Source organism: Apodemus sylvaticus, chromosome 1, assembly GCF_947179515.1.
Source record: "Apodemus sylvaticus chromosome 1, mApoSyl1.1, whole genome shotgun sequence".
NCBI lineage: Eukaryota > Metazoa > Chordata > Mammalia > Rodentia > Muridae > Apodemus > Apodemus sylvaticus.
In genome coordinates, this window is record NC_067472.1 from 45,407,148 (window position 1) to 45,429,876 (window position 22,729).

Here is a 22,729-nt window from a genome sequence, read left to right on the forward strand (position 1 = left end):
TGCTCAGTCTGCTTTCTTATACACCTAGGACCTCCAGTCCAGGGGTGACACCACCTAGAATGAGCAATGACCAGTTATGAAAATGTACCACAAACTTGCCCACAAGCCAATCTGGTGGGATAATTTCTCAAATGAAGTTCCCCTTCTCAAATGACTATAGCGTAAGTCAAGTTGATATAAAACTCACCACTACAATGGCTATCAGGGTTAAAGAAACTTGCTTGTTGTTTGATAGGGCTAGCGGTGGGCTTGGAGATGTGCAGCCTATCACAGAAAAGCTAGGACAGTGGGGAGGTGAAGAAAAGAATATTTTTTTAATGCTTTATCTGTATTAAGCCCTAACTGGGGGCATTTAATTCTAATTTAACCATTATATAAATGTTAAGGATGAAACTTTGATCCATGCTGTTGAAAATGAACAAAATGAGACTCTCAGAGGTTAAGCAACTTATTCTAAGCCAAACAAGTTAGCAAGTGGAACCAAAATTTAAATGACAGGGTGTGTGATCTCAAAGACAGTGAGAGGACAGAGAAATGGCGCCATCAAGTTAGTAAAGACAGCTTAACCTTTGCCTCCAGACACTGAGAAGGAAAATGATTGTTTACTGTCGAGATTGAGACCAGAATGTGAATAATCTGAAGAAATGTGTCTGTTGAATTCCTGAGGAAACAGAAGAAAAGGTAACAGAAAAAAGATGGAGAAATACCTTCACTAACAAGTAGGAGGGAGCAAGAGGCCAAGGAATTTGCAGAGGACTCGGAGTATGACAAAGAGACTTTCAGGGTGGCTTTAACAATGCCTACTTCTGGGTTTGTGTATCTTGTATGACACTCTTCCATTGAGCGGGTTGAGTGTATGGACTTGTTTGTGATAAGGTAATGAACAACTTAGAAAACATCACCTTTGTAATGGTTGTCATTACCAAAGAGGAGGAGGAAGAGGAGGAGAAAAGGAAGATAGGAACAAAATGAAAGAAGAAAAGAAAGAAAGGGAGGAAGGAAGAAGAAAGAAAGAAAGGAAAGAAAGAAAGAAAGAAAGAAAGAAAGAAAGAAAGAAAGAAAGAAAGAAAGAAAGAAAGAAAGAAAGAAAGAAAGAAAGAAAGAAAAAAGGAAGGAAGGAAGAAAGAAAGAAAGAGGAAAGAAAAACACCTTCCATCTTGCTAGCCACTACTCCTTGATATTTCTCCCTCTTAACAGGCTTTCCACATTAGACAGGCTAACAAGGCAAAGATCTGAGGGCTTCTATAGGCACTATGAATGCTGTCCTTAGTCCAACAACCATCAATAAAGTGAACCCTGCCCAAAGCCAGGCTGATGAGCTTGAAAATGAATTATGCCTCAGCAAAACATTGACTAAGACTTGGTAGACACCCTAGGACAACACTTGGACAGTACCTATGAGAGAACCAAGCTAAACTGTGCTTAGCTTTCTAACCCCCAGAAGCTGAAATAAGTATGTGTTGCTTCAGGATGCCTGGTCATGGAATAGACTCCATTTTCAATCTTTAAGGACTCCATAGTTGTATATTGATTTGCTAGAATTTTAAACCTCTCAAATCAATACTTGTGTCACTTCCGCAGTCATTGATGATGTGTACAGGGTAGCGACAAATTTGCATTGCCACAAACAGGAACTCTGGCTGTGGTTGAACAGGTGGTTATGCCCTTGCTTCATCTTGCATCTGTAAGCGAGTGTCCTCTCCTGGCTTCCTTCTGTTCTTTTGGTTGATTTCACTCTTTGGGTTGACTCCCAAGCATAGTGATGAAGTACTACCTAATACTTTTAAATGCTGTGATGTATCATCTTTTACTGTTATGCTGTTTTGATGTTAGAAATCAGATCTGGGGTCTTGAAAGCACCAAGCACGTGCTTGATAGGGCTACATCTCCAGCCCTGTCTGTGACTTGTCTTGTGGAGAGATTACACGTGCAGAAGAGCTTTGCTCTGGCATGTCCAAGATGTTGGTTATTAGCTCAGTAAAAACATTAAATATGTGCTGTTGAACACACACACACACACACACACACACACACACACACACACACACACCTGTGTTTTGGTCAGTTGATAAAGATGCTACAATCAGAGGTTACTTCAGACTCTTGTGCCTCTTCAGAGCGCCAACAACAACTTGGCAAAGGCAATCATGAACCTAACAGACAACTGGAAAACTCATCTCATCAATTTAAAGAGGGAAGAGTTTCAAAAGGAATTCAAGGCCAAGTGTCCAGGGCTATATGCTCCTCTCTAGGGAAAAGATTGCAGAAACAGGAGGAAGCAGTTATTTCTGTCAAAACAGTTAAATACCTAAAGAATGTTATTTTAGGGGCTGGAAGAATGGCTCTTGCAAAGAACCTAAGTTTGACTTGCAGCACCCATAAAAGTTGACTCACAAGTGCCTGGAATTCCAGTTCTAGGGAGTCCAATACTTTCTTTGCCATCCTCAGGCACTTCATTACATAGTGCACACAGTGGCAGGAAGACAGGTGGATGGACAGACACACAGACACACAGACAGGTGACTCTTGCATACATATGAAAAAAAGATCTTTAAAGAAAGCTATTTTGAGGGTAAATGTGAATGAACCAATGTAGGAGAATGAGCTCTGAAAGGCAACTCCCAGTCTGTCACAGCCAAAGCTGTTCGAGGTTCAATGCCTTGAAGGTCATCAGCTGAGCTAAAGACTTCTTACCTGTCTAGAATGATGAAATTGGGGCGGCTCCTGGCAAGGCTTCTGTACACTGATGCAGCCAAGACAGGAAAATGGCACAGGAGAGGACACAAGGCCAGACAGCCCTTTGGAGACAGTCTGCGTAGGCACCGCTTTTCCATGACCTCCCCTGAAAGGCTGGGCATTGATGGCTGAAAGCCTACGTTGTGCTTCCCTATAAATTTTAGACCTAATTCCATATGACTCCTTTTTATTTGAATTATTAATCAGGCTCACCATCTCACCCGTCACCACTCCTAAGAGTGTGCTTGAAAACACACGGGTTTGCACAATGCCTGCCTTTGTTTAGCATGTGTGCTTGGGAAAAAAATTTTTTTTTCTTTTCCACCTCTGCGCCATGACTTGTTCCATGACATGTTCCTCTGAACATGTGCCTTGTTATCCCTCCCAGCTGCGCCGTGCTGAACAGCGTGCGCCCACCTCACTCTACCCAGTTCACCCCCACCCCTCCACCCCCATCACCTTAGGCTACAGGCGCAAAATGACCCTCACTGCCCATGTTGTCAGTCTGGCATTCTCTTGTCTGCGATGATCTCAGCCCGGTCTTTGCCTTTTACATTCCTCGTTCCTAATAGCTACCAGAACTCACCCTTCGGTCCTGAGTTATTTCTGAGTTCCAGGCAGTTGTGAGCCAACTTGCATGGATGCCGAAAATCAAACTTAGCTTCTTTGCTAAGTAAGAGCTCCTAGGGCCGAGCTGTTCTTCCAGCCCCTAAAATGACATTTTTTAACCATAGATTCTTTTAAGTGTATAATTGTCTTGACAGAAATAACTGCTCACTTTTTGCTAGTGTAGTTGTTTATTCCCAGTGCTGTGACTACCCGTGTGAGATGCTATGCTAGGCGATGCTGGGGAATGTAACGTAGAGCCTTGCGCATGCTGGGTAAGCATGCGAAGTAAGGACACAACCAGCTGAGCTACTGTACCCATAGCTTCCTAAAACTATTTATCTGGTTAAAAAAATACAGTGATGATTTCTAACTGTTTTTTGCCTAAAGGCTACGAAAGTTCAACAAAGACTCCAGAAAACTAAAAGGGAAACAATTAATGTTGAAATGACACCCTCCCATGTATATGTGTGTGTTCACATGGGCAAGTGTGTGTGTATGTTCATGTGTGTTTATGTATGTGCATGTGTGTTTATGCATGTGTGTGCATGTGTGTATGCACATATATGTGCATATGTGTGCATGTGTGTGTGCATGTGTATGCACACATGCATGTGTGTGTTTTGCTGGGGATCAGACACAGAACCTTGCTAATTCCAAGTGTGTGTTTCACCACTGACCTCTACCCCCAGCCCTTAGTATGCTTTACTTTAAAATTAAATATGTCATGAAAAGGCACGCAACAGAAAAAGTCACAACATAGTAACCACAAAATGAGGGGATACTTCCAAAGAGTAAACGGTCCATTTTAAAAGTACAGTGCAGAAAGCCTCCAAGACATTTAAGATAAAACTAGACAGAAAACAATAGGGTTTAGATGGCCAGGGATGTCAAATGCATATCACTTTTTGCCTGTGGCAAGTTCCCGGCATGTCATGTTCCTGCTAAGGGAAGCCACAGAGTTTCACTGAGTTGAAAAAGGAAACCACAATGTGCAGAATCTAATTTTATTTCTGAGTTACACAGTAAGGGTATAGAGATACATTGTGTTCTTACATATTTTCATATTTTTAATCCATACTATCCAGGTAGAGTTTATTTCTTTACCAAAACAAGTCTAATATATACTTTATTCTGAGCAATCTGATACATGTAGAAAACTCTTTAGAAATAGAAAAGGTTAGTTTGTGCACACCTAGAGATTCCTAAAGTAGCAGACCACTGGGGCATATTGATAAGACAAGAGTTGTGCAGAACCATCAAGGGACTCTCACAATTACATCCTGAGACTGCACTAGGGAGGATGCCCCGTGCTCATTGGTATGCCCTAGGGAGGAGCCTTCTATAACACTGTATGGTTTCAATGGGAACTTTGGGGTCTTCCTCCACCCCCAGTTGTTCTCACTCTTCAACAACTACCTTCTGCACAGGTTTTTGTTCTACCCTTAGTCAAAACCCAGCTATGTAATAACTGGAACTCAAAGTGAAAACCGCGACCACCCCAATGACCCCTTGGTGTTCCCTTAACTACAGATAGATCTACAGGAGAAAGTGCAAAGCAGGTCCTGGCAGTCCAGACCAAAGCAAGAATGTCCAGGGTGCAGGCGCTAGAGCTGAGCGATGTGAGAGTTACATCTACCTGCTTATGGGCTATTAGCTCAGGATTCACTAGACGCCTATTCATTTGATGAACATGATAGCTTTTCTCTAGCACATGCAATTAAAGTAACTCATTTTTTTGAAGATAGTAGGATAGCATGTGCTTATATATTGCAATATTACAGCCCGTAGGATATTCCAAACATCATTGATGTGAAACTGCTCATACTAATTTACTATGTCACGCCACACGAGTGAGTCATTTTCCATATACAGACTCTAAGAAAGTGTGAACAGTGTGCCTCTTTGCCTGTTGTCCTATGTGGTTGGTTGTGAAAAGCAAGATCTCTCAATGGCCACACGTCTACAGATTTGCTGAGCTGAACTCTGCAGTTCTCACAGCGTCATAGGTTTAACATGGCGAGGGGAATCGTGTAATTCATCTTTCAAAATGGAATATGAAGGAGTTAATGTTAAGCAGGTGAGCGAATTGGGATATTGGGTAACTATATTCATATCACCATGATGTTTGGGGTGGGCTTCCAAAGGTCAGGGCAGGCTGTGGAAGCCTAGAGAACTCTGGAGCTTTTCTATCAAATTAGCTTAAAAATAAGAAGGGAGATTGAAAAAAGGACAAAGGCCAAAAAAGATACTAAGTTGAAGGGGACCAACAGGTGAAGATAAATAGTGGAGCCTAATGAAGGAAAGGGACCGGGAGATGTATATTGGGTGAGTTTGTATGGAAGACAGATTGGAAACAGACAGGAAGCAGATAAAGCCAGAAGAACCCTGGTTCCTGGACTAAGAAGCCTCCCTGTTGAGGAGACATCTTCAGGGCTCAGAGTGTCTACAGTTCTCCTCAACAGAGCCACCAGGCAGGGCCTGTCTTCACTCTGTGCCTGCCAGCTACTTGGTAACAGATGACTTTGAAGAACAGTTCTAAAGAGTTTTCACTTTGAGTCTGGGGATTCCATACTTCTGTGAGAAGGACCCATTGCTTTTCTCAGTAAGCTACAGGTGATGTTTCACTGTCTGTAAGTGTCGAAATTTTCTTTACGAGTCCAGACATGGTGGTGCCAGCCTATAGTACTTGGGAGGCTGAGGCAGAAGGATTGCCACAAGTTTGAGGCAGGCTTGGTCTATATAGTGAGTTCTAGGCCAATCAGGGCTACATAGTTGAGATCCTGTCTTGAAAGAAAAAAATGTTTTTAGCAAAACCAAATGAGATTACAGCCACTGCTGTGCACTCAGTCAGGGAAAGCATTTAAATAAAGACACAGAGCATGGAGGCCAGGGTGGGAATGGGTATTTGGTATCATAGGGGTCAGCACACTCTTTCTTTTCTTCTGTAAAGATAGTGTTTTGGCTTTGTGGAGAACTGTCTGTTGTCACTATTCAGTTTGGGTGAGGAAGGTGTAAAAGAAGCTTCAGACAATTAAGTATTAATATTTGTTTTCAACTATAAGTGCAGAAACCAGCTCCTCTTGTCTTAGAGCCTTAGCCTCACTACAGCTTGCTAACCTCTTCCACAGATTGGAAATTGCCGTAACGATGTAAGGGGTTTATAAAAACAAGAAGCAAGCTATTTCGTACAGGCGAGTATATACTTGCATTTAATTTTAAACTTCTTAACGCAGATTGCTTTGGCAATGCATTGAGTGTTAATTTTGGATGATTCGATGTTACCCAATAATTTCTGTATGGGCCACCTTGAAGTTGGCACATACAGTGTAAAGGTTGGAACCTGTTCTGTGGCCTGAAGTGTAGTTCATCTTGTTTCACAATATGCAGTTCTTCAAGATCATTAGGGAATGATGCTGTAAAAGAGCAATTTACATACAGGTCTACAAAGTAAAACTTACATGGATTAGAAAGCCCAGGTTCCTTTTGAAAAATGGAAAGATGACTAATGTGGACAGGAAGAAGGCAGATGCCTTAGCAGATGAGGATTTTATGTCTGTCTGTCTGTCTGTCTGTCTGTCCTATTCAGGCTCAGCATTTCATAGACAGAGTTCCAGAGAGCCACATTCCTGGGACAAGGCAAGCCCTGCGCATCTTGAATCTAGAGGAAGCTCTACAGGGAAATTCAGTCAGCCTACAGAAATGTACCCACAGCTGTCTAACAGCAGAATTAAGCTATGCTTTTGGTAAACACCAGTCTAAGGAACCAAGTCCCACTGCACCAAGGATTAGCATAATAGTAAAACAGAAGGTCCTATTTTCTTACTAAGGTTCAACTGAAATCATTGAGGCACATAATTGGCAAAATAGGAAAATACACAACATTTCATAAAATATGTTAACAGTAAACAAATTCTCTTCCATTTTTCCCTGCTTGGAAATTTCCAATGGCACCAGGTGGTGCAAAATGGAGATGTCACCATCCCTGTCACTTCCAGGTAGGTGCGTCCCAGTAAAATCACGAAGCAGAAAGCGATTCCTCCTCCGGCAGGCCAGCTATGCCGTTTCTTTCAGCTTCATGTCAATGCTGGATCGAAGGGAGTGGGGAGAGAGAAAACGCACCAGTGAGGAATAGTCAGCTCAGGGGCCACTTGTTTGTATCTTTCTTCAAATAATTTGAAGAAATTGCCTAAGCCTTTTAAGCTAGAAAATAGTCTGCCAGTCGTTAAGGTTTTCTAGAAAGTATTGACTCTGGAGGCTGAAGGGACAGCCCCATGGTTAAGATCACTGGCTGCTCCTCCAGAGGACCTGGGCTCGATTCCCAGAACCCACATGGAAATTTACAACTGTTTATAACTCGAGAAATTTGACCCCCTCTGCTAGACTCTGTGGGCATTGGGCATGCACACAGCACAGACATACATGCAAGCAAAATACCCATACACATATAAATTAATAGGTAAATGAATAAATAAATATTTTAAAAATAAAAATATTGTCTCTGCTTCTTTCTTTCTTTCTTTCTTTCTTTCTTTCTTTCTTTCTTTCTTTCTTTCTTTTTTTTTTTTACAAAATTGCTTCTGGAAGCATTTTATACCTTTTCAAAAGGACCCAGGAATGAAAGGCTCATGTTAAGCCTTAAACCAAAGGCAAAATCAGATAAAGAATGTCACTATGTCTTCCCATTTGAGTGGCCATTGTTCTTTCTTGTGATAGTCAGTTTTTGGCGTCCACTTGGCTGAAGAGATGGTACGTCATGCTTCTGGGTGTGTCTGTGAATATGTCTGGGACAGAGTCTGTGCAGGGAAGTGAAGGCCATCTTGAATGAGTGGCAGTGTCTCCCAGACTGCATGCTGGATGGAATGGAAAGCAGAAGAAGCCGGACAGAGCCTGTTGTCCACTCACACTGCCCCTTCCTGGCCAGAAGTCTTTTCCACTGCAGGTCCTTGTGGACCTCAGACTCTAGGTTCTTTCTCCTTAGAATGAGGGCTCATGCCAGGAGCCTTCTAGAGAGCCTTCATCTCTGAACTGGGTCTGCATACTGTCTTTGGGGTATCAGAGCAGCAATCTGCTTTCTTGGCTCTCTTAGCGCCTCTAACATGGAATAAATATCATCTTGGATACATACACAGATACACGGAAGAGAACGAGAGCCAGTGAACAGTTGGAGAGAGGACTCCAGTCACGATACAATGAGCAGCAGTACTGTTAAAGCAGCATGACAGGAAGTCTGGATTTCTCTCTGCCCTTCTGACACATTAGTCCCCCTGGGGTGGACTTTCCTGTGGCCTATGTGGCAAGCAAGTCCCTTCTAGTAACTTTGCATACAAAGCCACGTGTATCCTAGAGCACCGTTGGTCTAAGCTGTACAATTGAAGAGTTTTCCATTTGGGATTCCCTCAGCAGCCTCAACAGTGTGTCACAGTGTATGTGCTCACTTGACCACATGGCCCACATCCTACAAGTTCTCACTTCTGGAATGTATCTCACTGAGATAGGCTGGCACAGCCTATCTCGCCACTAATGAAGGAGATCTACCTTTGCAATAATGCAAGTTTGAAGAGGCTGCTGTGACAGACATGATGAGGGGCAGCTCAAAGGGGACCAGACACTGGGGTAACTTATTTATTTTTTGTGCCTTCAAGGATCTGACTTACTATCTGCAGGTCTTCGGTTGGGTGGTGTCTCTTTTCATCTCCTGGACTCCCATATCTGTTTCTAACATACTTTTATAAAGCAGGACATTTAAAAAATGCATTTGGCTCTAAGATGTTCTATGATGTACTCAGAAGTCAGTCCTAGGTCTGAATTGGTAACTGCAATCTAGGCCTTTGACAATACCTTATCTGATACATTGGAATATATATCCTAACACTTTTTGGTTTGTTTGTTTGTTTGTTTTTTTAACCAAATAGCTGAAAGCCTAAAACCTGTTTATCCAGAGTACAGAAAGGGCAACTGTGGACAACTTCCTAAAAAGCTGGTACAGGAAACCTCCCTGCAGATTGCTTTTGAGACAATGGTTACTTTATGGGGTTAATAAAGGTACTGGTAATGCTTCTACTTCATCTTCTCCACATTGATCATCTCATTTAAAAATACATTACAAGTGGAGCTAGTCCTGCATTAACTTTGTGGTGTGGATAAAACCCAGCCCTAAAGTAAGGGTGAATGGAACTGAAGGTCATTTCCTAACAGTGTCCCTCTTGAGAATGACACCAATGGCAACTTTTGACCAAAACTGAAAGTAGATGGGAGATTCTTCCTGCCTGGGAAGATGAGCTTAGCTGTCCACAGCCAATTTGGCCCTGAGCAGAGTGACCTACCATTCAGTGACAGGCTGGTCTCACTTCTTGCATGCACTAAATGAGGTTCCTTTACAAGGCAAGTGGCAATCCTGCTTACTAGCAGTTAAAACCCACTTGTGCTTTATGAAGGAGGAGGGATAAGGCAGCCAGAAGGTTCCTTCTCTCTGTAGAGAATGGGAGGCCATGACAGGACCCTTCCATCACCCTTCATTGTTAGCCGGACAGAGCCCCTTTGAAAGGGCCTGTGCTCAATTTGCAGTTCATCCATTCAGTCCTCGCTGCAGGTGTAAAATGCTTCCATGTAGGTAGGAGTCTTCCCTCTCCACAGAAGCTTGAAGAAGGTAAACAAAGCTAAAGCAAGCAAGCAAAGAAATGCAGGTCTGGAGCTCAAGGGAGAGAATTCTTGCCCACTCTGGTTCTTGCCCCTGGTTCTCATCCTGCTGCTTAGGGAGATGGTATGCCTGGTGGGTGCTCAGGAAAGACAGGGAGGAAGAAAAGGGAAACTTCTAGGGGATGCATTCTTCTAAGTATGGGAAGTAACATCAGCACTGGCACATCGCTTTCTCCCTCCTACCCTGCCCAGCAAGGAGCCCACACAGGAATAGATGCATTGCCCTGTACACCAACCCCAAAGCCCTCTCAGCAATAGACAAATAAGGCAGGCAGAGGAGTGGGTAAGCCCCAAGATGTAGCAGCAACACTGAGGGGCAAGCTGAACTGTGAGTGTTTTTTGTGTTCAAGGGGCATTGCTCGAAACGGGAGGGAATGCCTTGTGTGTGAAAGATCTGTTTGCTTTGCACAAACATCTTTGCTTGAAGCAACTGGCACTGTCATCTCCAAAGTTTGGACAGTGACCTTTAGGAAAAAGCTACATGATTCAGAATGTCCCCATACAACATTCATCCTGCCCTTTGTTCCTTTTTTAAAGTTGGGACTCAGTGTTTTGTCCCTAAACTTCCTTTAAGCTGTAAGGTCAACAAGGCAGCTGCAGACACTGTTGATTTTCCAACTTCTCTTTGGACCCAGGGGAGAGAGTGACAAGGGAAATATGTTTAAGTTGATCTTTGCTTATCTTTCTTGGTCCCTGGCAACAAGTATAATCCTAATTCAAGCCAAATTAGGATCTGCTTGCTGGGCGTCCGGACAGACATGGCCAGTCTCATGTGACCAGTTTCTGTCCTTTGTCACATGAGAAGCAGCAACCATTTCCACAATCTACCTCTCTGATTTGAAAGCCTCCAGCTCTGAATCTTCAAGGTCAAGGTTCAAACCCCACCTTGAACCCCTCCAATCCCCTTTTTAATGGTTGCAAAACACTGGCTAGTCACAAGGTTTATCCACAGTTCCTTTTTCTCTTTTGTAAAATGTACTCTATAAGATTATTCTAGGATGAATATCAGATACTGAGTACGACTTCTTACAGAGTCTGACACAGGCTAAGAACTTTATGCATGTTCAATTTCTACTTTTTACAGGACAGCAATACCCAACTATATAATTCCAGAAGTCCCAGGAAGGCTCAACTGTCTCTTAGAATTTGCAAAGCAAAGGTATTTCTCCACTAGTCACTAAATATCAAGTTCACATAGAAGGTTCAGCTATCCCTAACTGTGATGGATGATATAATTCTGAAAGCCTGTTTGGGTTCCTCTTGCCCCCGTGTTCGTACAACTGGCCCCAAAATTCCTTTGCTTATTTTTGGAGTGAGAAAGTGGGACATCGGGTAAAGGATTCGGTTGTCCTTTGTGGCAATCGCTAAGACAACAGAGCTGGCAAATGCCTTTGTCAATGACTTGTTTCAGGTTCAGAGCCCGTGAAAGCTGAACATCTCGTCAGGTTTACCCAATCCTGGAGGCATCAGTTTCCTTTCAACCCAGCCATACAATACTACATGTAAGCACATAGCTGTTATTGACGGTGAGTTCTTACTCCTTCTCCATAGAAGTCATTTCTGGATCATTGTAAAGGCAGCTAGTTCTGAGTGCAGGGGAGAACAAACAAACAACAAACAGGAAGCAGTTAACATTTTCTCATTCTTACTGTCGTGTCAGCATCACTGGCTGGAGCATTTGAAACTGTTTAATCTGTAAATGGTACCATTTGCTAGGCCTACAATCCCAAATCTATAACAAAACAAATGATGCTACTAACAAATGATGCTACTTTAGCATCGGGTCTGAGATACAGCCATTAATTGAGATACAGAAATTAATAATAATAATAATAATAATAATAATAATAATACCTCCAGTGGTTATCTGTCCAAGCCACCTTTTCTTATTTTTCAAATCTGTCCTTATGCAGTGAAATAAATATTGAAAACAATTTACATAGCTCAAATAATAAAAAAATATTTTAGACATAAAGGAAAACCTTTTAAACATCAGAATTTTGTCCAGACACCACACACTCAGCCTTCAGTTTTCACAAGAATGAGGATTTTCCACAGCATGGAAAGACTGTGTAGGTCAGCTCTGCTTGATGTCAGTACAGGAGAGGGACAGGACACTCACCACTACTGGAGGGGGCGGGGCTGGCAGAGCTTAGGGGCAGTCATGAGTTCTAACACTACCTAAGCAAGACAGGTCCAGGAATAGAAGCATAGCCACATCAAACAGTGACTTCAAAGTTTTTAATGGTGCACATGTCTTTATGTAACTTAACTGTTCATGTTGTCCATAACAACAGTGTGATAACTATACTTACAGATTTTAAATTCACTTTATATCAATCCCTAATATTTAATACACTTCAGTTTTTACTTTTTTCCTCCTCTGGTAAGTTTTGTCCCCCCAGTGGGAAAAAAAATAATTTAAAAGAGTCTATGATTTTTTTTACTTATTTTTTAAAAAAGATTTTAAAAAATTGTGTGCACGACTGTTTTGCATGCATGTGTGTATTGCACAGCATGTGTGCCTGGTGCCTGCAGAGGTCAGAAGATGGAGTTGGGTATCGCCGAGCTGCCATATGGTTTGGGGCATGCCAGATCTTCCCAAGCCAGGTCCTCCCCAAGTGCAGCAAGCACTCTTAACTGCTGAGCCACAATTCCAGTTGAACTAATCCTTTTTAAATGCAAGAGTGTCTTTTCCACCAAGTCTAACTGAACGAGCTAATTTATGCTTTTGCATGAGGGTTTATGACTAATTCAGTATTTTCCTGAAAATATCAGGTGACTGTTTCCCTTGCTAGGCATTGCACAGTCCCGCCTCCCTTCCCTTCCTTACTCTGCTGGTGGTCTGGGATTTTTATGGAGAAAATTTGGCAAGCCTAGACAGCAAGGGCAGCGAGCTTGCAAAAGCCAGAGAAGCTGGCACAGAATCAAGAAAGGGAAACCTCCCAAAGGCTGTCTGCTTTTTAACCTTAGGCGATCTCTCAAAAGAGAACCGCGATTTGCAGGTGTTTAAATGCCACCACTGAAAGGGTAGCAGAAGGAGTCTTCCTCATTAGCAAACTAAGAATGGGTTTGTATATAGCACAGATCCTTCCAAAGTATTTCCTACCTCTGCGTGGATATAAGGTTAGAAAGAAAGCTGTCAGGTGGAGCCAGTTCTGAGGAGGTCAAGGAAGGTTGGTGAGCAACTGGAGATGTGTTGTAGCACTTGTACCAACATGATGGGAGGAAGAGGCTTTAAAATGCTGCAGGGATGGGGAAAAGCAATAACTAGGGAGGCTCTGTTTTTTGATGTATACTATTTGATGCAGCTAAGACAAGTCCAAAGTTTTCTAACAAAGCCACGTGGACAGTCACATTAAAAGAAAGAACCTGGGGATAATCAGCTTCCAATTTTAGATAAACAGGGACCACATCTTTCTTATTTATTTATTTATTTATTTATTTATTTATTTATTTATTTATTTATAGCTAACCCTCATGCAGGTCTGCCCAGGATTTAGGGATTGCACCCAAGGCTAAAACATAGCGAAGGAGGTCCGATGGGCATCAACATGGTTGGATTTTGAGGCTTCTAAGCCTCTGTGAGAACATATGTGGTGGCCACGCCTTTAATCCCAGAACTTGGGAGGCAGAGGCAGGTGGAGTGGTCTACTAAGCAAGATTCAGGCTAGCGAAGGCTACAATAATGAGACAGTGTCTCAGAAACAACAAGAACAAGATAAATACGGAAAACCAACCCCCTGTGGGGTCAACAGAGCTCAGTCCATTTTCTTTATGTACACTCAAAGGTATGAAGACTTCGTAATTTCATAATCACAAAGAATAGAATGAATTAGGGTTGGATTCTTCTGGCAAATGGTTTACCCAATGAATCCTCATCAAGACTGGGAAGATCTAGTGATTTTAATTTAGGCATTTTAAATGTATAAAATATTCAGATTTTAGGCAAATAATTCTGAAGGTTATCTGCAACAAAAAATATACAGCACCCCCTTCCACTGGGTAAATGAGTTGTTTTAATAAGGAAACTTCTGCAGCCACATGGGATAAACTCACTGCTTAGTATTTATTTAGAATTGGTAACTGCCTTGAACGTTGTTCAAGATTTTCGCTTTTGTTGAAGTTTAATGTACTCAACATGTTAGGCTTTCCAGAGAGCAGCTCAGTGTATCTAATGACGTCAGGATGCATCTCTGTGGCCTTGGAAATGGACAAAGAACACAGCTTGAGGCTCTGTCCCCCCAGCTCAGGCCGGCATTCTAGGGCTGTCTCTCAGTACCACAAGGCAAAGGTTAGCTTGTAGATTCATGTCCTGCAGTGATACAGTCATCTCTGTCCAGTGGACAGATAACCTGATGTTAGTTTATTGCCTCACTGAACATTAACCAACTTTCTTTCTAACCCGACTGGCTTATCCAAACGGCCTTTTGTAAATTCCCTAAACCTAAAATCTGAAATTGTACTGCTGTAGATTCTATGACAAGTTGTCAATCATGCTCCGAAAATAGTAAATGGAAAACTAGAGAAATAAACCGTTCCTAAGTCTTGTTAACTTCTGGCATAGTATGTTACCCATTGTGGATCACAGGTATGTGTGTACAGGACAACGGACAGTGCAGTCAGGGGCTCGAACCGTATGTGGTCTCAGGTACCTGTGTGGTGATTTGGAACAAGGCAAGAAGTGATGGCTACAGGTACGCAGCTTAACTTCTCCTCAAGTTCACGGGACTCTTTACTGGTTTCCTCACTAAATAATTCATCAAACAACATCATCTAGCATGTGTTCATTTATGTTTCCTGGCACTGTAGCTTTGCCTTTTTCCAGGATCACGCTTCAACAAGACTGAGCAGTGTCCAGCCCCAATGAAAACAGTATTATTAAAAAACAAATAAACAAATGACAATAACAAAAACTAAACCACGCATTCCCTGATTTTTACTATTACTTTATGTTTATGGATTTTTTTGTTTGCATGCATGTCTGTGCACTATGTACAGGTAGTGCTTGTAGAGGCCAGAAGACAATTTAGGAATCCTTAGACCTGGAGTTATAGACAGTTGTAAGCCATCATGTGAGAATAGAACCCTGGACCTATAAAAGTACAGTCAATGCTAGTAACAGTTGAGCCATCTCTTTAGCCTCAGAATGCTATTTAAATCTTGGAAGGCTGTAAAACTAATTCTGCACAAATCTTTCCAATTTTTATTTCCTACTGTTTCTCCTCATGATATGAACTGGTGTGGTACTGTTGCCTCGATATATTTAAAGGTCATACAGACACAACACTATGTAACAGTGCCTATAATGTGTTTTTCTGGTGATATCCAGAATTTCAGATACATTATAAAAAATAAATTAAACAGTGACAAATGCTTTCCTCAACATAACCCGGATTATGGGAAAACTTGATTATAATGAAAAGATCAATGATTACATTGGCCACAGGAGAAAAGGGGAATTTTCAAGATGCAGCCTTATTATCAGGGCGCAATCAGAAGACCCCAGGCATGCAGACCCTCCCAGGCATTCCTGAAACACCAGCCAACATCACACCAGCCGCGAAATGAAAACCCAAGTCTTACTTAGCCGCTTCTGAAGCCTCCCTCAGTTCTTCATCCAGTCTGCACGAGCAAAAAGTATCAGTGGAGAAAAGGAACAGACAGACAGACACACAGAAGCAAGCAGAGCATGAGCAAAGCACAGCCAAATATAAAAACAGAGGTGGTGCATAGTGGCCTTTTTGCTTTTTTAAACGTAGCTGTCTTAGGGAGCACGAGACACACTCAGCTAAACAGGACGCTATTCCTTCCTGCTGGGCAGTCATGTATGTTTACCTTGAGTCTCCCTTCGTAATGGAGATGCTGCAAGGGGTTGGGCAGCATGCTGGCTAAATAAAGCTCAGAACATTCCCATCAGTGTGTTCGGTATAATTAACATTAGCTCGCAGCCTGGGCCAAGGCAGGGGGTCTATCAGGTTTAGTAGGTTTCAGTTGCAAATCAGGCTGACCTCAACAGCTTTACACACAGGACGAAGACTTCCAGGGGAACACAAAGGACTGAAAGGACTGATAAACGGACTCTTCCTCCAGCAGCTTGTTGAGGTCACCCGCAAATACAAGACTGGAGTACGCACACACGGTGGGGGGTGGGGGTAGGGGGTGTAGGGGTATCCAGCGTGAATACAGATCTCCAGATTTTTACCTCACACTTCTCTTAAAAGATTTCTCTTCATCGTACCTTACAAGATAAGAAACGGATGCCATGAGGGCAGCGAGGAACAGTAGGAAATGTCAGGTAAAAGTTTTCAACAGTCAGAACACGAGAGAAAACACTTACCTGGACAAGAAAGACTGAATGGAGAGAAAGCTTATCGGTGTTAGGCACAACGGTCCAATTACAATCCATATATATATATATGTATATGTATATATATATATATATATATGTATGTATATATAAATATATAATCAATTCTCACTATTTCTAGATTCTGTATTTGCAAATTTGCCTGTTCACTAAGACATCTGAAATTTCCAAAATCAGTGTACAGTGCTTTTGGCCATTTGTGGACACGGACGAGGTGACAAAAATTCTTGCCCTGTGTGCACAGAATCGGCAGAAGTCCAGCAGGATGAGGCGGTGCCTTCCTGTCTTGTATGTTTTTTGCTTTTTTTTTTTTTTTTTTTTTTTTTTTTTTGCTAAATCTTTCCCACATTTTTGTGCTTTTGGCTGGTGATCGGGCTATTTAAAATAGTGGTCAAGCATGTTACCAAACATTGCCTACTGTTTATAGGCACAAGAAAGCCAGTGTACCTCCCAGAGAACATGGGTGGCCCATAAGATTGTTTTAGGTACAAGTTGTAGTACTGGGTGGGGCCTTGAGTACAAAATTTTGGTTTGTTTTGGTTGTTTGGGAACGGGTCTTTCCATGTAACCCAGGCTGGCCTCAGGCTCGGGGGTCCTTGTATTCTAGTCTCCTGAGTGCTGTGATTACACATGGTTGCCACCACGCCTAGCCAAGTAAAGGGTTAGTACTCACCAGTTAACAGTACGTGTTTACACTAAGAAGCTTTCTCAAACAGAGACACACATGAGCCAAGGTTATAATACTGGTAGGTGATGAAAACATTGCAACCAGAGACAGACAGGATCCCAGCCCTGGATTTCCCTCAGGAATAACAGCTCAGTGTTCACTGAGTGTCTACAGTGACGCTATTGACTACAGCCATCCCTAGCTAATAACAGCCAACTGTCATCAATGAATATAAATTGCATTTCATCCCATTGATGCCAGGCTCCACCCAGCTGAATTCTGTTCTTGGGACTGGCTGGGATCAGATGCTTTGAATGTTATTCAGTAAAAGAAAAATAGTTCTGGCTGTGTTGATTCAAAAATGGCACAATGTGAACAACGAAGCAATGGGGTTTGGTAAAGGACATGGCAGAAAAGATGCCCTGAGATGTAGAAAGACAACAAGAGGAAACACAGATGGGAGGGGGAGGACCCACAGTGCTAGGTTCTTCCTCCAGAAAACGAGTCTTTCCAAATGGATCTCTTCCTCCTGAGGCAACCAAAATGCACCCCTTGAGAAAACATGACCGAGTCTGGCCATGTCGAGCTTCGCAAGCCCTCCCCAGACTCCCAGCACAGTAAGTTGCCAAAGCAACTCAATCATAGCCTGCAGTGGCTCTCTGTTTACTGGTCTCATTTAATCTTCAGGCCCATCCACACTCTGAGAATATTTCCCCACTTTACTGATGTGAACATTAAACCTCGGAGGGTTTTCATAGGCTGCCTGAAGTCTCAGACATTGAGAAGTGGGAGGGAAGGTTCACATCGAATTGCCCCTGAAGCCCACCCCCTTTTCATCCAGTTGTCTCTGACACACCATGGAAGCTCTGCTGCTTTCCTGGAAAATAGCCACTGTTCGCTCCCTTAGTAGGATAGAATGTCCTTGTCATCTTTTGCAAAGGTGTCGTAGTACAGTAGGTGGTCAAAAAATGATGAGGCGACAAAATCTTGTTGGACACTTTTAGGGGCAGCTTCTCCGAAAGGATCTGATCTGACTTTTGTTCTTGGACAGAAGCCAGACATGTCTGTACTTCTGTCCTGGCTGGAGGCTAGAAATGCAAGTGTGTTTTAGGTATATTGTCCTGGTCTGGTTTCTTGCTATCTTTTTTCTTTTACATAGGCAGAAATACTCTCATCTGGAAGCTATATATGAGTCTGTGACAGAAACTAGGGCAAATAAATACGCAGTATGTGGGACAACTGTGCTGATCAGATCCCCTACTATCTCAACCTGGTCCCATGTCTCAATCTAGAAAAGCCATCTTAACCCCTACATAGGGACATTTGATGGCGTCCTTTCCTTGGGACCTGCTCTTATTATACAGGAACTCCGTTGGTATCTCGTCTATAAACTAAATTCCATTCTAAAACTCATCCTCCCCATTGTCTATGAAATTCATTCTTTGAGTCTGTGGAATAAAGGACCCAGAAGTCACTGTCCTAGCGTGACTTTAATTTTCCAGGACGCTAGGCCCCATCCCACCAGCAGCTGCTTACCTGAAGCCTCCATTTTTCCCAGGAATCTCCACTGACTCTATATCATCATTATTTTTTAAAGGAAGAGTGGGTTTTGGAGACAGGGAGCAGCTTATGGCACGCGGGCCAGAGCTGGAGGGGGCACTGGTTTCGAGACTTCAGTGAAGCGCCGGAGGACTGAAGCCCTGGTTAGGAGCTCATTAGTACTGCTTGGCTAAGCTGAGTCACCTGACCAGTAAGGCTCTCAGTAGCCAGTGTTAGGTCCTGATTTGGCTGATGGAGGGAATCCAAATACATCTATTTGTGAGCTGTTGGGCTGAGGATGACACTTGTAGAAAGATGAAGACCCTACTAGAAAAGCATGTCGACATTTGGTGACAGGCAAATTTGGATTTGAACTCTGGTGCTATCCCTGCCTGGTCCCTCCTCCTACTTCCATAAGTAACTTCTTACTAACTTACCTACCTGGCATGTGTGAGATGGGGTTTTATTAAGTGTGCTATAAAACACAGCTCTTCTTTGTTCCAGGGTAAATGGTAATGGTAAATGAGATGACCCCAGCTTCTACCTGTGTGCTACTGAGATGTTTTGGAGGCCTCATCGGAAGGTCCATTTCGCTTTCTATTTTCTGGAGGGAGGTACAGAACACTTGCCTTTTTCTTAGAGCCCATAATCAAGTTCCTTTCAAGTCCAATGAAACAAGAACAGGTTAATCAGCCACATCAAGAGACAAAAGCAGGACAGGACCCACAGAAAATTAATGGTTCTTTGCAACAGTTTATCAGATAGGAATGGCCATTCTCTAACATCTCTGTCTTCATAGTCAAGCTCCAAATACTTAGAGTTAGCTTTTATTACTACTTTCGGACATAATCGTCACAGCCACAGTATGTGCACTTTACACCCACAGGCTGCCTCCTTGCCTGGTCCTAAGCAAGGAAACTATTTCTCACCACCCACCCTCCTCGATAAGGCTCTCCATCTTATCTTCTGTCTAAAGGCATCCCTTAGGACAAGGTGGGGAGGGGGACGGATTTGAAGAAAATAGTCTTTTCTTTTTCTCTATTTTCTGGGGTCATGTAGACAAATTACTTAAAGAAAAGAAAAATCCAAATTATGGGAAGACCTTAATGTAAAATATAGTGTAACAAGTATAAATGTTCTAGTTAATACTAATGGTGTCTCCAGGGTGGAAACAAATTTCAAGATAAAAACGTCAATATGGTTGGAAAAATATGATCAAATATATTGTATGAAATAAAAAATGAATAACTAATCATTACAAGTTGTAAGAAAGAGGATCTGAAAGAAAAGTAATTTATAGGTTATAGCCAAAGCTGTATTCATTAGATAATACTTCAGGTCTCTTTCAGAAATAAGACGCCATTTCCCATCATTCTAGAAGGGACTGCTCTCCCCCCCCATCCCCCACCCCCCTATTCCCCCACCCTCCCACCCCCTCACCCTGCCTCTGGTGTGTCTTCTTTCTCAGCAGGGCTCCGAAGCCCTCATACTTACTTGATGATGCTCTCTGGAATGTGGATGCAGTCCATGGGGATCAGCCCTCCGAGCTCAGATAGGCTACTCACATACTTAATTTTACTGCTGAACTTTGAGCTGGAAGAAAAAAAGGAGAGAGAGAAGAGACTTATATCATCAGTAGCTACACTGCTGTTGTCTTTCCCTGAAAACCTTGCAATCCCTTTCTACATTATTGTCCGTGGGGACAAAGCCCAGGCTCTCCCACCTGCTCTGACCCACACCCACATCCTGAAATCTTGATATGCCTAGGCTTGACCCAGAGTCCTTGCTGAGCAGAAAGGATAACATTATCTCAGCCATTGTTATGGGCCTGGAGCTGCTTCATTACTATTTTTAATATTTTTAATTTCTCAGAAGTTCATACATGAGCAAGCAGTACATCTCCATCATACCTCTAACCCAAATTAATTTCTTTATTATTGTTATATGCCACGCATAACACATACATTACATACACACACATATATATACATACATACATATATACATACATACATGCATACATGTCAATTAGAAATATTAGGAATAGCCATTACTATTTTTTAATCAACAAATGCGTGTGTGTGCATGTGTGCATGTGTGCATGTGTGTACTTCATGTATACAGCATGTGCTCTGAAGTACCGAGTGCTTGTGGAAAAGCTAAGTTGTGCTAGGTAACACATGACACCTCACATGTTCATTTTCTTTCTTTTTCTTTCTTTCTTTCTTTCTTTCTTTCTTTCTTTCTTTCTTTCTTTCTTTCTTTCTTTCTTTCTTTCTTTCTTTTTTTATTGCATCATCTTTTATAACCAACATTGGCTCTGGATAGGGGCCTTAGGCATAATAGTCCCCTCCTCCTCTCAGGCGCAAATTCTTGATCTCTGTGCACTGGGGCTTTAGGCCGTACTCCCCCAGTGTCTCTTCGTCCTCCATGGGCCTTCCCTGGAAGCTTAGCAGAATTGGTCTCCATGGACTTGCTCCTGCTGGGACAGCCGACGCTTTAGCACGGCTGCAGTCTGGGTCAGCCGACCGCACAGATACTGCTGTGGCCCTCTTCATCCCTCACCGGGATGCTCAGAGGATCACCATTCCATTCGGTACCATTTGCATGCTGTGCTGCCAGGACCCAGCCCCAGCCTAGAAAGGGTAACACTGTCCTGTGGCACTTTACCACTTAGGTGGGCCAGGCGTGGCTGCAAAGCTGGCACATCAATCTTCTGGGCAATCTGCTTCTTCAGATCTGACACCATCGTGGAGTTAGCCAGAGACACCAGGAACTCATCACCCCCTCCCCCCTCCCCAGCATCTTCACCTTTAGGTTCCAGGCCATCGCTGTAGGCTCCAGCACTAGGTCCCCCGGAGCTAAGGAGCCTGCTTCTCTCAACTTCTGGCTGCTTACTCTCCTCATTTGCTTTTATTTGGGTTCTTTGTTTTGGTGAGAACATTTTGAGGTTAGAAATTTGAAAGCATAAAACGTGTTTATTAATGCTGGCCATCACGTTGGATAAGCCCTTTCTTGAACATCTTCATTTTCTAACTGAAACTGTGCACCCTCTGAGTATCTTACAACACCAGTGCCTTGGATTTACCAATCCACTTCTGTAAGCACAATGTTTCCAGATTCTGCACACACCTCTCTCTCAGCAGCCATGGTGGACTGGTTCCAAAACCACCAGTCCTGCATGCCCCAGGATGCTAAAGTCTGCTCATAAAGTACTGTAGAATTTACACACGAATTATGTACACATACTGAAAATTCTCCCTGAAAACAAACAAAAAAGTCCCCAAAAAACCAACAAGAAATAGTCTGTGTATGTTCAGAGATGTTTAATATTTTCCATACTAATATATAGGTTATACCCAAAGCTTTATTAATTAGATAGTAGTTAATATCTCCTTTAAAATTAAGATACCATTTCCCGTCATTCTAGAAGGGACTGCTCTCCCATCCCCCACTCAGTGGTTGGCTGAATCTCTACTTGCAGACCTCACAGATAGCGAGGATGGACTCTGTGAGGAAATCCTGTGGTAACTGGCCAAGCACTGTTTTACATGATTTATGGGAATTAACTGTTTTTTTCTTATTACATCCTGGTGAGGCATATATTATTTTCTCCGTTTTAAAAATAAGAAAGCTGAGGGGGGAGGGTCCTACCAGTACTCAGTGGGGAAGCCTGGAGAAGCTGTGTGGTCTAGCCTCAGAGGCCACACTCCTGTGCACTGTCTCCCCATAGTCCCAGGCTATGGCTTTGTTGCCATCTCTGTTCATTCATTTTAATAAGCAGAATTATTACGAGTACTTTCAGACTACAAAGTTTGATTATGCTTTAAAAGTATGTGTAGATTTACTTGCCTCTCAATTTTTAAAGTGTAATTAAAAGAACTTTTTACTTTTTAAAATTTTTAGTTAGAAAGCTCATTCTGGAGAGGTCAACGTTCAAAACTAGATTCCAATAAAACTGGATTTGAGTTACAAGCAGTCTGTAACAAGGGGATAGTCTTCGGTGTGTCTAAGTGCCTAGATGTGCCTGCAAGGAGCCGGAGGAAACTGAGTGGAGATGTTGTCTTCAGGGAACTGGAAGTTGTTCAAGGGAGAATCTGCCTCTACTTCAA

The 22,729-nt window shown here is 42.6% G+C and overlaps 1 protein-coding gene and 1 pseudogene across 3 annotated transcripts in view; both read right to left on the reverse strand.

The window, feature by feature from the left end:
- Positions 1-4,335: 4,335 nt before the first annotated feature.
- Prune2 (prune homolog 2 with BCH domain) overlaps positions 4,336-22,729 on the reverse strand; it is a 278,222-nt gene continuing 259,828 nt past the window's right edge. The window contains exons 16-18 of one of the 3 annotated variants that reach the window (XM_052188702.1): positions 20,112-20,210; positions 16,247-16,282; positions 4,336-7,429 (exon numbers count right to left, since the gene is read on the reverse strand). In XM_052188702.1, coding sequence (XP_052044662.1) covers positions 7,399-7,429; positions 16,247-16,282; positions 20,112-20,210 — 166 coding nt within the window. In that variant the 3' untranslated portion in view covers positions 4,336-7,398. Of the gene's footprint in view, positions 7,430-11,579; positions 11,628-16,246; positions 16,283-20,111; positions 20,211-22,729 lie in introns of all 3 variants that reach the window. The other 2 variants (XM_052188693.1, XM_052188683.1) reach the window with 2 other exon arrangements.
- Positions 20,951-21,446, reverse strand: LOC127689248 (ubiquitin-like protein ISG15; annotated as a pseudogene).